The sequence below is a fragment of the Cyprinodon tularosa genome, unplaced genomic scaffold (assembly GCF_016077235.1).
Source record: "Cyprinodon tularosa strain WSP-4 unplaced genomic scaffold, ASM1607723v1 ctg637, whole genome shotgun sequence".
NCBI classification, from domain to species: domain Eukaryota; kingdom Metazoa; phylum Chordata; class Actinopteri; order Cyprinodontiformes; family Cyprinodontidae; genus Cyprinodon; species Cyprinodon tularosa.
Window position 1 is genome coordinate 524,584 of NW_024039382.1, and position 17,422 is coordinate 542,005.

Sequence of the window (17,422 nt, forward strand, 5' to 3'; positions counted from 1 at the left end):
ATCCTCCATTCATTCCTTATCCCTCATCCATCCCTCATTCATCCCTCATACATCCAACCATCTCTCATCCATCCTTCTCTCATCCATCCTTCCCTCATCCATCCATCCCTTATTCATCCCTCATACATCCAACCATCTCTCATCCATCCTTCCCTCATCCATTCCATCCTCCATCCATCCCTCATCCATCAGTCCACCCATCCTCAATTCATCCCACATCCATCCATCCATCCATCCATCCATCCATCCATCCATCCATCCATCCATCCATTGTCTGTATACTTATATTCCTGCTCAGTCATGAGGAGACCGGTCCTTATTCGGTCTACAGGTTTTACAGAAAAACTAACTCTGAATGCAGAAATAGAAGAACATTTTACTAACAGTAAAACACGTTGCCATGGTTACCCTGTTGGTGTTTAGTAACTAGATGACCTTTAGTATTTAGGGAAACATGGTGCGTCTTTTCCAGCAGAAAATTATTTAGTTATTATTTCCGTTTCTAAATAAAATAGGGCATCCCTCAAAGCTCCACAGGCTGCAACCATTTTATTAACTAGGCCCCTTTAAATGGTGGCCTGTCCTGTTTTTAATTTTTTCTTTATGTTTAAAGGATGGTCCAAGTCTCTGAATATTATGGTGGACCTTGGTTCGAATCTCAGTTGAGGCAAGTCTGTCAGTCTGTTTGTTGGAAGCCCTGAATAAGGGAGGAGCCAAGAGAATACAAACTGGTAACTTTGATAACTGATCTGATAACTCAGATTATTATTGTTTAATATAAAGAAGTATTTAAATTGTTTTCAGTCTGTCAAAAAAGTCAAAGCAATACTAATCTGAATGAGGCAAATACTTTTTCATGACACCATGTCTCAGTCTTAAGACATGAATTTTAGATTAAGTTTTATGTGTGTGTCATAATTGAAGGTGACTCTGGACGAGAGCAACTACAGAGGCTGGAGAAGGTTTAAGAGGTTTTATTGAGAAACAAGGCAGTGGACATGAACAGGAAGCAGTTTGGTCAGGTCAGGTTCTTCTGGGCTTCTGCAGAGAAGAAGAGGCTGGTGAATGAGAGGAAACTGTGCTGGAGGATTTTGGTGGGGGTGACACTCACAGTAGAGAGGCTGTGGTCCGGTCTTGGGGGGGAAGTGTCCCCGGTGGTCCGTGTGCTGACCAGTACTCTCTCCCTGGTTGGAGGTTCGAGGGTGGACAGGCAGGTGATCGCAGGTAGGAGGGCTGAACGGTTGTTAACCCGAGATCCTATTTGGGTTCCTGGTTGTTTCTCAGGCGGAGGGTCCAAGATCTAAGGTTCACGGCTGGGTCCAGGGGTCAGAAACAAGGGTTCTGCAGAAAAAGGATCAAAAAAGGATTTAGACTAGGGTTTAACTTTTACTAGGACTAGGCTTGGGTTTGGTCTGTTACCAACGCTGTGGCGTTAACGAACTGACGCCCTCCTCCTGGTTCCAGCTCCTTAAGAAGGGTGGTGATCACCTCAGATGTAGTGCACCTGCCCGTCCATCCCTGCTGAGGAGAGAGAGAGAGAAAAACTGGCCTGCACCCGGATAGAACCCGGAGTGTGACAGTGTGAAATAACAAGAAGTCTAACTTTAGTAAGGTAAAATGCGCTGACCCTAGATTTTAATCCCGCTCTTCTTTCCTGTATTTTTACTTTCTTCTGTGACAACCTGAAAGTGTCACCGTTCTATGATGGTTTTAGTCTGTGATCAACTCCTGAATTCTCCCATGAAGCTCTGTCATTGTTTCAGGGAGTGACGTTCAAGGTTGAAGGTGGAGAGCTGGTGATAGCCCGCATCCTTCATGGTGGGATCATAGACCAGCAAGGCCTGCTGCACGTAGGAGACGTCATCAAAGAGGCAATTATTTCATTTCTACCTTTCTTTCCCTTTTTCCCTATATTATCAAAAATAATGCATTGACGTTATTTGTGTTTTCTGATGTGGGAAAGAGGTATTCATCTAATCCAGGGGCAACCAATTAAAAATCAGTGGGGTCCGAATAAAGAAAATCAAGAAATAGTAAAGGTCCAGAGAAATTTGAAATTAGTATCCGTTACTTTAAACAGCATTTAACAGGGAAATAAAATGCAGGTGTTTATGCATCCTTAGACATTGGCTTTTTAAAGTCGTAGGGAAGTCATATTTAAATTTCAGATCATTCTGGTGTATATGAATGTACTCTTTATAAGACGATATTGTCTCAAAATTTAGACATTTTCTATTTTTAAAATAAATCCTGTCCTAAATTCTGTGTCTTTTTTCTCCGTTATCTTATCCAGTTAGTTATACGTCAGCCTGAACACACTAAATTCGGCCAATCATATATCAACAGTCATCTGTCAATCAAATTTTTTTGCTCATAGCATCTTGATTCATATGTCGCAGCTAATATAGGCAACGGTTGAAATAAGAAATCAGAATAATTTCCTTTCCCATTGAGTTCCGTCCCAGTGTTCACGGGGATGGACGTCTGTGTCTTAAGCAGGCGTAGAGCTAACAGAACTGGCAGCGTTGCGAGGCAAGGGCTCAAACATGTACGGCTGGAAGCCTTCTACACCACTCCTGCCATCTTCCAGCAGTGACGTCACAGTGTGATATGCCTGGCGCCATTCTCCCCGTTTTACAAGCAAAATCAAGGGGATCTACTAGACACATGACTTAGACATTATTTTGTCATTTTGTACACACAAGTGTAAACAAAAAGAAATTTCTTTAAGTACAGTTCTCTAGACTTTCATTTTTAAAGTGCGGCCCTAATAAAGTTAGGCAGCAGTGATAAAAACATTGTGATGAAAAAATCTGCAAATGAAAACATGAAAAACATCTGCAATCAACAACAATTATTGAAGATTTCCAGAGGAAATTCACCAGAGCTATAGTGAAACTGACATTGCCCACGTGCATGGCAGCTGGATGCTGGAATACATCGGGTAAAAGTGAAAAAAAGAGTTATTCCACCTTTCTGATTCCTGATCCTCCACGGACGGGTTGGTCGTTGGATCGCCAACTTGAAGAGGGAGGATTTGCCATCGAACTTCTGGCCAGAGAAAAAACCCGTAATATGTAGCCAACATTTGGAAGAAGAATGTTTTCAAGATGACTTGGATAATAGCGCGTTGTGACAAACACCAGATACAGCACTGGGACTTGATCAACAGCCGATACCGCACCGTGATGTCACAAACCAGTAGGTGGCAGTAGTGTTCTTTGACAAACATGGATGCCTCCAGTAAAGCACATTCAAATGAAATGATTAAAACACGTATCATTGATAAATTATAAACAGTTTAATTTGTAACGTCTTCCTATGGGCAACGACTTGAAGGCACAAACTAAACTGTTCATAATTTATTCTTTATGGTACGCCAGCATTCAGAACATGTAGGTGAATCACTGTCCCCCAGACATTCACAGTTATATTTTTTATATTTATATATTTTTTTAAAACAAAATGGAGTTTGTATGACGTCATCCGTCCGCGCCGGCTACCGATCTCACTCTCCAAATGGAATTGAATGATTCAGATTAGCTAGAATGAATAGAAGGGGTAGAGTGTAGCCGCCTGTGGCCCGGGCTGCCTGTCACTACTCCAGTCGCTTTGTTTTTAAAAGATATAAATATAAAAAATATACCTACGGATGTCTGGGGGACAGTGATTGGCCTACATGTTCTGAATGCTGGCGTACCATAAAGAATAAATTATGAACAGTTTAGTTTGTGCCTTCAACTCGTTGCCCATAGGAAGACGTTACTGGGATATAACCTAACGGAATATCTTCAGAACGGCTCCAAATGACACAAAACTCATATGGGTGAGTAGAACATGATGGAATAACGTAAAATCAAGGGGCCAATGTGAAAAAAAAAACAGTGTTTCCCTTTAAATGAATGGAAATCAATAGACGTCATAGATGTATTTATTCAGCCATGTTCTGATCTAGACAGAATTTGTCTCCTTTACTTATAACAGTGGAAATACTGTGAAGGTTGTGTCAGAATCAACAGAAATTACAGACACTTTGGTAAACATTAACATGTTATGAATAAACTTTGAGAAAGAATTTGGGTTTTTATGGGAATAGTATTTATTGTCCCAAAGATCAGAAATGGAAAAAGAAAATGTTGATTTCTGCTTCCAGATTTGGATTTACTCTGTGAATAATAAAAACCTTTTTTTTCTAACAGGTGAACGGGCGAGACGTGAGCCAGGACCCCAGAGTGTTGCTGGAGGAGCTGCAGGCAGCCAGTGGGATTGTTGTACTGAAGATCCTGCCCAGTTACCATGAGACCATCCCACCAAGACAGGTGACTCATACCAACAGGTCCCACCTCATCATCACTGGTTTATTATTTCATTCCAGTTATTCTCATCCAGAATGAAACTATTACTACTTCATCAATAAACTGAAAATAAAACATCAACTTCTCTTTGTTCTACTTGGTCCAGGTGTTTTTCAAGTGTCACTATGACTACGACCCATCCAATGACACCCTGATCCCCTGTAAGGAAGCAGGCCTAAGGTTTGAAACTGGAGACATCCTTCAGATAGTCAACCAAGACGATGTCAACTGGTGGCAGGTTGGTTCAGGTTTTACAGGTTTAACTTTGCTTGTTTCAAATACAATTCAATTCAGTTTATTTTTGTAGCGCCAATTCACAACACATGTCATCTCAAGGTACATTCCAGTTCACCAGATCATCCAGTCAGATTGATTCAAAGTTTTCTATCTAAGGAAAACCAGTTAATTGCATCAACTCATTGACTCAAAGGCAATTCCTCACACTAAGCATGCTTGTAGCGACAGTGGAGAGGAAAAACTCCCTTTGAACAGGAAGAAACCTCCAGCAGAACCAGGCTCAGTGTGAGCGGCCATCTGCTGAGGCCCACTGGGGTTCAAGGAGACAGAAGCAGGGATACAAAAGGCAAATACAGGTGCTGGTCATAAAATTAGAATATCATGAAAAAGTAGATTGATTTCAGTAATTCCATTTAAAAAGTGAAACTTGTATATTATATTCATACATTACATACAAACTCATATATTTCAGATGTTTATTTTGTTTAATTTTGATGATTACAAATGACAACAAATGAAAATCTCAAATTCATCATATCAGAAAATTAGAATATTGTGAAAAGGTTCAAAATTGATGGCCCCTGGTGCCACACTCTAATCAGCTAATTAACTCAAACCACCTGCAAAAGCCTTTAAATGGTCTTTCAGTCTAGTTCTATAGGCTACACAATCATGGGGAAGACTGCTGACTTGACAGTTGTCCAAAAGACGACCATCGACACCTTGCACAAGGAGGGCAAGACACAAAAGGTCATCGCTAAAGAGGCTGGCTGTTCACAGAGCTCAGTGTCCAAGCACATTAATAGAGAGGCGAAGGGAAGGAAAAGATGTGGTCGAAAAAAGTGTACAAGCAAGAGAGATAACCGCACCCTGGAGAGGATTGTGAAACAAAACCCATTCAAAAATGTGGGGGAGATTCACAAAGAGTGGACTGCAGCTGGAGTGAGTGCTTCAAGAACCACCACACACAGACGTATGAAAGACATGGGTTTCTGCTGTCGCATTCCTTGTGTCAAGCCACTCTTGAACCACAGACAGCGTCAGAAGCGTCTTGCCTGGGCTAAAGAGAAACAGGACTGGACTGCTGGTGAGTGGTCCAAAGTCATGTTCTCTGATGAAAGTAAATTTTGCATTTCCTTTGGAAATCAAGGTCCCAGAGTCTGGAGGAAAAGAAGAGAGGCACTTCATCCACGTTGCTTGAAGTCCAGTGTAAAGTTTCCACAGTCAGTGATGGTTTGGGGTGCCATGTCATCTGCTGGTGTTGGTCCATTGTGTTTTCTGAGGTCCAGGGTCAACGCAGCCACATACCAGGAAGTTTTAGAGCACTTCATGCTTCCTGCAGCTGACCAACTTTTTGGAGATGTAGATTTCATTTTCCAACAGGACTTGGCACCTGCACACAGTGCCAAAGCTACCAGTACCTGGTTGAAGGACCATGGTATCCCTGTTCTTAATTGGCCAGCAAACTCTCCTGACCTTAACCCCATAGAAAATCTATGGGGTATTGTGAAGAAGAAGATGCAATACACCAGACCCAACAATTCAGAAGAGCTAAAAGCCACTATTAGAGCAACCTGGGCTATCATAACACCTGAGCAGTGCCACAGACTGATTGACTCCATGCCACGCCGCATTGCTGCAGTAATACAGGCCAAAGGAGGCCCAACTAAATACTGAGTGCTGTACATGCTCATACTTTTCATGTTCATACTTTTCAGTTGGCCAACATTTCTATAAATCCTTTGTTTTTATTGGTCTTCAGTAATATTCTAATTTTCTGATATGATGAATTTGAGATTTTCATTTGTTGTCATTTGTAATCATCAAAATTAAACAAAATAAACATCTGAAATATATGAGTTTGTATGTAATGTATGAATATAATATACAAGTTTCACTTTTTAAATGGAATTACTGAAATCAATCTACTTTTTCATGATATTCTAATTTTATGACCAGCACCTGTATAAAAGGAAACACACAGTCAGGTAGACAAGCTCCAAGCCAGCTCCCATGTCAGACGATGAAGAGAGCACATCCAGCCAGTCACAGTCAGAGAAACAGGATTTCACTGAAAAACAGGACGTTCTAATACTTCTATAAACAAAGGTGTTGATGGCAGCAGCACAGCTGATATTTCTCTCATGGATGGAGTCACAGCCAAACAGGAACAGACCAGATGAAGCATAGCGAATAGCTAAACACTGTTTATTGTTGTTTATCACGTACCAAAATAAATAGTTTTTCAAGATGATGCAACATTAAATTTGACACTGTTACCATTAGTTATAAAACTTAAAACTAAGAAAATTAAGTCTAAGGAGGTTTTCATCCAGAATTGTACAAAAATGTTCCTTTAATAGGGTAGTGCAATAAAGCTTCTGTTCTTAACATTTTTCCTGCATTACTTTTATACTTTTAGGTATTTTAAAAATGGTACTTTTACATGAGTAAAAAGCATGGTTCCTAAAGACTCTGTATGTGTGCAGAGAAACTCTGACTGAACACTGTGAATTATAAATGCATTAACAGACCACCGTATGTGTTGCTGTTTCTGTCAGGCCCGTCATGTGGAGGGTGGAAGTGCAGGGCTGATCCCCAGTCAGATGTTGGAGGAGAAAAGGAAAGCTTTTGTGAGGAAGGATGTGGAGCTGGCGCCTGCAGGTAGGTGGAACTCCAAAGATCAGGGTTTTCTGCCCTCTACTGGCAGCTTACCGTGTCTGCAGCATAGATATGCATTAAAAGTTCAGCTTACCGTGTCTGCAGCATAGATATGCATTAAAAGTTATGCCACAATATTCAAAATCTCTTTTTTTTATTATTATTATTTCTTCTTACACCTCATTTAAACATCCACAGACAGCCTGCTTTAATACAGAAAATCTAAAAAAGGAATTTAATGAGCTCCCTCTTAAATGTTTTCTCCTGTTTTAAATGATCTTTGCCTTTTACTGTTATTCTCATGTTTTTTATCTGCAAGGTTTTTGGTTTTAGAATATTAATTGTTTTGTTGAATGTAACACTTTGGTAAATATCTTATGAATAAAATGTATTATTAGTATTATAATTTACCCGGCCATTAATAAACTGTATAAAATAGTCACATGATTTTTTTATTTTTTATTAATCTTTAAACTACAACCTAGTTTGTCCCTCAGAAAGATCAGTTTGTTTCATATAAGTTAAGCCTAGTGAACAAACTTATTAGGTCCTGGTGGTGCTCTAACAGCAAAAGCCTGTGTCTGTGTGCGTACCGTTTGAAGAAAGTCACATGACCGATACAGGAGCTGTTTCAAACTCACTGACGCACTAAACTGTGTTTATAAGTACATCTGTCAACGCAGCGTATCTGCCAAAAAATGTCTGATCTTTTGCGGTTTATCATTAAATTAATCAAGAACTATGATGCAGCCTCAAGGCAAAACAAAGGTTTTGGCTGAGTGGGAGTGACCGTGTTGATCTCATATTTGTTTTAATTTTCTTGTGTAATCCTCTCAGTTATCACTCAACTAATCTGAATTACAATTGATTTCATGGTGCCTATCTCTAGCTTTCTACTGGCGAAAAGCGGGGTCCACCCTGAACAGGTCGCCAGTCCATCACAGGGCAACACAGAGACAACCAACCATTCACACACACACTCATACCTAAGGAGAATTTAGAGAAGCCAATTAACCTAACAGTCATGTTTTTGGACTATGGAAGAAAGCCGGGTTACCCGGAGAAAACTCACATATGCTCATGGAGGACATGCTAACTCCATGCAGAAATACCCCAGGCTGGGAATCCAACCCACAACCTTCTTGCTGCAAGGCAGCCGTGCTACTCACTGAGCAGCCCACATCCTAAAATATGAATTATATTTTTCAATTTAAACAAAGATATGAAATAATACATTATACCAAACAATGGCTCAAATCATGTTATAGGTCATCAAATCAGTTTAGTCTGTCAGAGGCTGCCTGTAGTGATTATAATGTCCAGCAGGTGTCAGTATTCAGTGACACAGTATCGACACAATAGCAAAACAATTTGCCAATTGTGTCGAAACGCAAACAGGAGCTCAGATCTAAGGAGTGGCTTAGGGTAGGTTAACCACTAATCCTAGGCTTGGATTAGTTTAGTCTGCCATTAATGTAATCTATATTATGAGGAGTGGCTGGAAATACTGACATTTATTATGACATTCTGATTTTTTTTAGCTTTACTTGTTTTCTTAGTCGCCATATTAACAGCTTAGTTATTTAACACACCAGTGAAAAGCACTAAACATTTTTAAATACAGAGTTTCAAAAGGATTCCTACCATAGAGCATATTTCCCACTGAAAATAGCGGGTTAACGAGTGTTTTTCAAACATGGGTCGATCCGCTAACAAAGGGCATTCAGCTCCCTCCCCATTAGCAATAAAAGCTGGTCTAACCACCCGCTGGCAGCTGCGTGGCCTCTGTCCCCCTGCGACTGGGTGTCTGGTGACACCATCGTGCAGGGTTTCCATTCATGATGTCACCAGTGCTACGAAAAACCAAAAAGTAAACAATGGAGAGCAACATTAAATGAAGCCAGAGCGTAGTCAGTGAGCTTTATTTTTTGCTCTATTAACTGTCTGAATCCTTCTCACCAGAGCTGCTCCATGTTTATCGAATGGAAGCTGACATGTTTCGGCGACTGACAATGTGTGTTGACGTCAGAATGTTGAGCTCATGATGTCACGTGATTTAGCGGGTCAGCGGCTCTGGTCTTCCCATAGCATGCGGATGAGAGCCGAGGCAGTTTTTACGCGGGTCACTTGCCGAGTCGTTAGACCCGGGTAGACACGCGTCACTGAGCTGTTCCCACTGACACTAAAAGACGATTGTTCCTGGGTTTAAACAGGTTTTTCAGCCTTAAAGGAATAGTACACCCAAAACATGATTAGCCTTCATTTTCTACTCACCCCCATGCTGAACAACACTCTGGAGTACTTTTTTGATATCTCAAATGCATCTGGAGATCTGGGAGGCTTCTTGCTGTCTGCTGACATTCAAATAATGGAGGTCTATGGTGCCCGAGGCAGAAAGGTCCATAAAAGTCCACAAAAAACGTGTGAATATTCCTCCATACTGCTCGTCCAATGTATTCCAAGTGTCCTGAGTAGGTAGTGTCCATAATTTACTCGAAACAAAGTAATTTAGAATGTTTTTAGAGCATAAACAGTAGTTCATAGTATTTCCTAAAAGCACGTTCACGACTCTACGGAAACCGCGGCAGACCAAACCAGCGCATTCAGCTCGGCAAAGAACTCATGCTCTTCCTCAACACTGAAGTCCTCAGACATTTTTCTTTCGCTGTTTCTTTCTTTGCACAGGTAAACAGCACATTTCTTCTTCTACGCTTATATTATCGGCAGAGCAGACGCTGAATGCGCACTTTCATCTGGTTTGGTCTGCCGCGGTTTCCGTAGACTCGTGAACGCGCTTTCAGGAAATCCTATACACTACTGTTTATTCTCTAAAAACATTCTAAATGACTTCGTTTCGAGTAAATTATGGACGCTACCCACTCAGGACACTTGGAATACAGTGGACGAGCAGTATGGAGGAATATTGACACGTTTTTTGTGGACTTTTATGGACCTTTCTGCCTCGGGCGCCATAGACCTCCATTATTTGAATGTCAGCAGACAGCAAGAAGCCTCCCAGATCTCCAGATGCATTTGAGATATCAAAAAAGTACTCCAGAGTGTTGTTCAGCATGGGGGTGAGTAGAAAATGAAGGCTAATCATGTTTTGGGTGTACTATTCCTTTAAGGGAACCACTGAATCCAAAATACTTTAGTTTTCAGGGTTTTTTAAATTTAATATAAGAGAACAATATTAACATATATCATGAAGATCAACTTAAATTGTTCATTTCTCTCCTAATATTTGCTCTTTCTGTATTTTAGCTGATCATAATTGAGTAAAAAAGAAAACAGGCTGAACTGTAGGTTGTCCCGCATTGCCTCTGGTGGTAACTGATAAACTAATGCGAACGCTGCTTTGTCATGTGACAGGAAATCTTTGCACTGGTCTGGGAGTAAAGAAGAAGAAGAAGATGATGTATGTGACCACAAAAAATGCAGGTAAAGGGTTTTTTTCTGTGATTTTGTTTTTTAATTTCCTCAGGATTTTATTTTTTTCTAACCTGTTTGTCTCCTTTAACCAGAGTTTGACCGACATGAAATCCTGCTGTATGAGGAGGTGGCAAAGGTCCCACCATTCAAAAGGAAAACCCTGGTTCTGATTGGAGCTCAGGGCGTCGGGAGGCGTCGGCTAAAAGCCAAGCTTCTGCTCAGAGATCCTCAACTTTTTGGCACCACCATCCCATGTATGAATTCTGACTAGTTTAAAGGATTTTATCTATTATGTTGAGGATTATTCGATGCATTGATAACAATGTCTGTCATGCCTGGACTCTTTGCTTTTAGCTGCAGGTTTCATCTTTAAATACTATGATAAAAATCCCAAGTAGAAAAGCTTTGCTTCCTGGGTTAGAACCCTTGAATCAGCTGTGGTTTCATCTCATCCAGACACGTCCAGGAAGCCTAAAAAGGGTGAACGTGAGAGTCGAATGTACGCTTTCACAAGTCGCTCCAAGATGGAGGCCGACATCAAGAATGGGCGTTACCTTGAATATGGAGAGTATGAAGGCAACCTGTATGGGCTGAAGGTGGACTCGATACACGAGGTGGTGGAGGCAGGACGAGTCTGCATATTGGACGCCAACCCCCAGGTAGGCGGAGACGCATACCGGGGGTCCGTTTCACAAGTTTCACATGTATCCTCCTGTTTGGTTGACCCGGGAGTCTAAATTCATCTGCAGCTATTTAAACGATTCCTTGCCAGTTATTATAAAACAGGACGGAACAGAGACTTATTGACTGCATTTCTAAAGCAAAAAAAGGCCATTTTTTATTTGGATAGTTTCCCTTCTCTCATTGATGAAATCATCATTCATATTGTTAAATTCGGCTTGATTAAAAGCAGAACACACAAATACTTAAAGGTATACTATGCAACCGGTGTTGATTTTCCAGCGAGGCTCCCCCCAGAGGGCGAAAGTAAAAGTGCACTGTCGTAAATATGCTCAGCTGTTCTCCTGGTTTCTCCGTCAAGCCAGGCGCGGTTGTTTTGAGCTTAGCAGACAGGCGAATGCAACGAATCACCATGTCTACTGCGGTAAGTGACTATTTTGTTGTTTTGTTTTCATAAATTATTTGTTATGCATGTGTCTAAATAACAAAGATTGTAGTTAGCCAAATTCTCGCCGTAAAGCAAGACTGACTTTCGCGATGCACGAGACTTCTGAGCCTGTGGGTGCGGGCCGAGGGCTCCTGCAATTGCAAGTGCGGTATTTCCCCTACAGACCACCAGGGCGGCCAAGAATACCTTTGTTCGACCTGAAATAACTCATTTAATCATCCAAAACGTTATAGAACACATTAATTAACTGAAAAATGTTGCATAGTATGCCTTTAAGGGGAGTTTTTTCACAGGAAAACAGGCAATAAGAGTTACATTATAAATCTGAGACGAAAGGAAAAAATATCCAACCACTTAGTAGGATTATGTTGATTTTGTTAGCAAACCAAGATTTATAAAAAAAAATAATAATAATGAAAAAATCGCACTGCTACCAAGAATCCAAAGTTTCATTCAATAATATTCAGTATAAATGACCAATAACCCAAAAACCTTCACAACCAATTTATAAGTAAACTCAAAATCTCAATTTATATCTGCAAAAAACAAACAAAAACAACCCTAATAACTGAAAGTCCAAAACTGTCCGTTCTTTTTATTTTTAATAATAATGTCCAAACAGGAGTTCCATATGCTCCGAACCCAAAGTCAAATCCTGGAAGCGTTTAAGCCCAAAGTCCTTTCCAAGATGAAAAAATCCAAACGACAACCCATCTGCGTCCTCTGGGTGCAAACTCAGATCAGTTTTCTACATGGGTGATCTGCGGCGCTGGGACAAACTCTGACTGTGTTTTATCTTTCTTCATAATTTTTTGACTTGTTTTTAACAGACAACTGTCAAGAACCGGGGACAGGTGGACCCAGTATTCAAGGAGAGACAGTCAGTAGGAAAGTTCAAAACGTTTATTAAATAAACAAACTAAACAAAAGCGGAGCTGTGGCTCGCGGACACTGCTGGCGGGGAGGCTCCCAGGAGGGTTCAGAGTCTGACTGGGACCAGAAGCATGACCAGGTGGTCACGCACAGGAGCAGACAGGATGAGGTGCAGACAGGCAGGCTCAGTGGAAGAGGGTAGCCGAGACAGGATGTAGAACCGGAACTTGAAGCAGGACTTTAAAGGAATAGTACACCCAAAACATGATTAGCCTTCATTTTCTACTCACCCCCATGCTGAACAACACTCTGGAGTACTTTTTTGATATCTCAAATGCATCTGGAGATCTGGGAGGCTTCTTGCTGTCTGCTGACATTCAAATAATGGAGGTCCATGGCGCCCGAGGCAGAAAGGTCCATAAAAGTCCACAAAAAACGTTTCAATATTCCTCCATACTGCTCGTCCAATGTATTCCAAGTGTCCTGAGTGGGTAGCATCCAGAATTTACTCGAAACGAAGTCATTTAGAATGTTTTTAGAGCATAAACAGTAGTGTATAGGATTTCCTAAAAGCGCGTTCACGGCGCTACGGAAACCGCGCCAGACCAACCCAGATGAAAGTGCGCATTCAGCTCGGCAAAGAACTCATGCTCTTCCTCAACACTGAAGTCCTCAGACATTTTTCTTTCGTTGTTGCTTTCTTTGCACAGGTAAACAGCACATTTTTTCTTCTACGCTTGCATTATTGGAAGAGCAGACGCTGAATGCGCACTTTCATCTGGTTTGGTCTGCCGCGGTTTCCGTAGCGTCATGAACGCGCAGGTGCGCGCTTTCAGGAAATCCTATACACTACTGTTTATGCTCTAAAAACATTCTAAATGACTTCGTTTCGAGTAAATTCTGGATGCTACCCACTCAGGACACTTGGAATACATTGGACGAGCAGTATGGAGGAATATTGACACGTTTTTTGTGGACTTTTATGGACCTTTCTGTCTCGGGCGCCATAGACCTCCATTATTTGAATGTCAGCAGACAGCAAGAAGCCTCCCAGGTCTCCAGATGCATTTGAGATATCAAAAAAGTACTCCAGAGTGTTGTTCAGCATGGGGGTGAGTAGAAAATGAAGGCTAATCATGTTTTGGGTGTACTATTCCTTTAAACTGGTCTCCTCCCTGGAGCCAGGCTTACTTTGATAAAAACTGAACCTCCCCACATAATGAGCCAAAACCCAGAGGACTCCGCGGGGGAGGAACAGTAGACAATCAGGAGACGAGACAAACACTAAAACCCTCTTTCCACTGGCTGCCAGGATCCAGGACATGAACCAAGGAGTAAAACTGAACAGACTGACAGAAAGACAAGAAATGATCCGGCACTGAATGCTCAGGCTGAAGGGAATTTAAACCAGAGGAAACAGGTGAGAGGAATACATTGTAATTGAGGCAGGGAGGGAAAACGGCAGGTGAGATGAATTACTAATTAGGGAGGAGCAAACAGGCCAGATCATGACAACAACCAGACCAAAACTCCCGCTGCACAGACCTGTCAGTGCGCGTCTTCCTCACCTGTCAAGCCGCGTGCGCCGATGCACACGCCCCTTTTTATTAAGAAATTTCTCCTCACCAAAATAACCCAGTAAAATAATTCCCATCATCATTTTTTAACCAGTGGAGATTTGAAATACTATTAACAATGACATAACTGTTCTACAAGACAGTTTGTTATTGGTACACTTCAATGTACTTTATACAAAAAGAGAAAATAACACAGTGGTTATGTTACAGTATTTCCTCAGGTTATCTGTGTCTGATATAGATGTAAAGTTTGCTTAATAATCTGAAACTTTTAGGAGTAGCACATCAAAAACAGTCTGTGAGGATCCAAATACTTCCCCACATGTTAATCATATAATCATAAGGATTTGCAGAAGTTCGGGATAAAAGCTAAATTGGCTAAGTTAATTTGAGCTTTATTTATTCTTGGGGATAAACAAAAATACGGTATTAAGACATCGAGCTTGTGTTTTTCTAACAGTTTGCTACCAGCTGGAAACACTATATAGAACATCACTATTAGTGTAACATTTTACACAGTTTAAAGAAAAAAGTCCGTCAGCAAGGAATGATCAATGGATCATTGTCAATACTATACTAATACATTCAAAGTTATTTAATGAATTTATTGTTAATCAGTGAAAAAATAAAAACTTTCGTTGTGATCACTGAGTCTGGGAGCGGCCATTTTTGCCCAAATATAGTAACCCCTCCCTCCTGCCATCTTCCAGCAGTGACGTCATGGTGCGGTAAGCCTAGCGCCATTCTCCCCGCTTTACAAGCTAAATCAATGGGAACTACTAGACACATCTGCAATCAACAACAATTATTGAAGATTTCCAGAGGACTTCAGCATTGAAATTCACCAGAGCTATAGTGAAACTGACAATGCCCACGTGCATGGCAGCTGGATGTTGGAATTACTGATTAAAGTCATAAAAACTTGCTTTAGTCATGATTTCAGCCTCCGTAATGCAGTGTATCTAAGGCCCAAAGTATGAACTGTTGTGCAACATGTGACCTAAATCTGATGTGATGCATATGTTTGCTCCTCTTAGTCTCTGAAAGTGCTGCGGACGTCAGAGTTCCTTCCCTATGTGGTGTTCCTTCAGTCTCCTGACTTCGAGGTGCTACAGGCGATGAATCGCTCAGCTGTGGAGGCGGGGGTGGTCACCAAGACCCTGACGGTATGGCAGAACGCAGCTTTTTCACATCATGTGTGTTTCAGAATTTTGAGAAAAAGCCAAGCTGTGCGTTCTCTGTTGCAGGACGAAGAGCTGCACAGGACATGTGATGAGAGCGCCAAAATAAAAGCAGCTTTTGGTCACTTCTTTGACCTGACCATCATCAATGACAACCTTGATGAGACCTATCGCACTGTCAAAGCTGCCCTGGAAACGGTTTCCAAAAACCCACAATGGGTCCCGGTTACCTGGGTGTTCTAAGGACCAGGAAAACCGACTGCATTTCTCAGTACTCATATTTAGATTGTTCTCAGTTCCAACAGAAGAATTGTGTTAGCATTAGACTGGATTAGACCTCTGTAACTAAAGCTCCACCAAACAGCTAGGACTTTGTGTGTGAATATAGTGACAGTCTCAATGTGGGGACTGGGGATCCCTTCAATACCAGAAGTTGATTCTGTTGGAAAATGTCTCCTCAGAAAAACTGTGTATGTGCATGCATGTGCATGTCTCTGCTATCCTGAAGACTTCAACATTTTGTAGATTTACATCTTACTTCTGAACATCAGCAGATCGTACCGTTGGTTACGTTTCACAAAGGAGCTCAGACCTTCACAAAGGGTCAGAATGTCACCATGTGCCAAACGATTCATTTCAGACAGAAAATGAATCTTCCCAAACTAGAATAAATATTTTTATACTTTCTGTTTAAAATGTTTTGACACTCAGCCAAAATAATGTAAGAAAGTTAATTCAGATTTTTTTTAAACGTATCTTTTTTTTTTTTAAATCCCCACCTTAAAGGGCCATGTCACGTACTATGCCTATAAAAAAAAACACCAAAACCATCTATGCTTATTAAAATAAAGCAATATATTCCTATTGTTCCCAATCATAGTGTTTACTTAGTCCTTTTTTGACTCCAAAGGAATAATTTGGTATTATTTCTTTGCACTTTTTACACTTGAGGAAAAACTGACATGTGTGGCTCATTTCTTTCTTTTTACTTAAAGGAGAAGTCCGGTTATATTCAGAATTCAAACTTCTTGAATTGCTTTAAATATGAAATTATTACATACTGCTTAATAAATGATCAGTGTTTTCAATTTAGAGTCATTTCCATGTGAATGTGCTTTACTGGAGGCATCCATGTTTGTCAAAGAACACTACTGCCACCTACTGGTTTGTGACGTCACGGTGCGGTATCGGCTCTTGATCAAGTCCCAGTGTTGTATCTGGTGTTTGTCACAACGCGCTATTATCCAAGTCATCTTGAAAACATTCTTCTTCCAAATGTTGGCTACATATTACGGGTTTTTTCTCTGGCCAAAAGTTCGATGGCAAATCCTCCCTCTTCAAGTTGGCGATCCAACGACCAACCCGTCCGTGAAGGATCAGGAATCAGAAAGGTGGAATAACTCTTTTTTTTTTCTTCACTTTTACCCGATGTATTCCAGCATCCAGCTGCCATGCACGTGGGCATTGTCAGTTTCTGTTTACAGAATAATGCAAAATTGATTAAATAACTGCAACCGTATTAGTTTTAGGTATATCTAATGATCCATTGATCATTCCTTCCTGACTGGACTTTTCCTTTAATATCATTACTCATGATATTAAATATCATTACTCATCAAGCTACGGTAAATATGAAGAATGCTATCATTTTGTCATAAATGAAGAAAAGAATTGTAGGACAAAATGTAATAAGCCAACCAGACCCACTTCTAATCAGAAAGTATCTCTTAAATTGTAAATTCATAGTATGTGACTCGGCCTCTTTAAAGTAAGGCTTCTATAAAATAATTGTTTTAATTTGACATCCATCAGGGTTTTATCTTATTAATAATAAACTGTTGTTGCACATGCTTTACTGTTTAAATGTACAAATTACAGCATCACAGCTTGTATTTTCCTGTGTTTTTTCCAAATATTTGGCTGGAATCAGCTTCCACTCGACCTTTGACCCCATAAAAGGTTCAGGCTCATTTTTCA

The 17,422-nt window shown here is 40.7% G+C and overlaps 1 protein-coding gene across 3 annotated transcripts in view; it reads left to right on the top strand.

Annotated features, from left to right (window-relative positions):
* mpp2a (membrane protein, palmitoylated 2a (MAGUK p55 subfamily member 2)) overlaps positions 1–16,366 on the top strand; it is a 39,621-nt gene extending 23,255 nt beyond the window's left edge. For all 3 annotated transcript variants that reach the window (XM_038308448.1, XM_038308450.1, XM_038308449.1), the window contains exons 6-14: positions 1,764–1,871; positions 4,200–4,319; positions 4,462–4,593; positions 7,154–7,256; positions 10,626–10,694; positions 10,778–10,939; positions 11,142–11,344; positions 15,302–15,430; positions 15,512–16,366. In XM_038308448.1, coding sequence (XP_038164376.1) covers positions 1,764–1,871; positions 4,200–4,319; positions 4,462–4,593; positions 7,154–7,256; positions 10,626–10,694; positions 10,778–10,939; positions 11,142–11,344; positions 15,302–15,430; positions 15,512–15,688 — 1,203 coding nt within the window. In that variant the 3' untranslated portion in view covers positions 15,689–16,366. The remainder of the gene's footprint in view (positions 1–1,763; positions 1,872–4,199; positions 4,320–4,461; positions 4,594–7,153; positions 7,257–10,625; positions 10,695–10,777; positions 10,940–11,141; positions 11,345–15,301; positions 15,431–15,511) is intronic.
* The last annotated feature ends 1,056 nt before the right edge of the window (positions 16,367–17,422 follow it).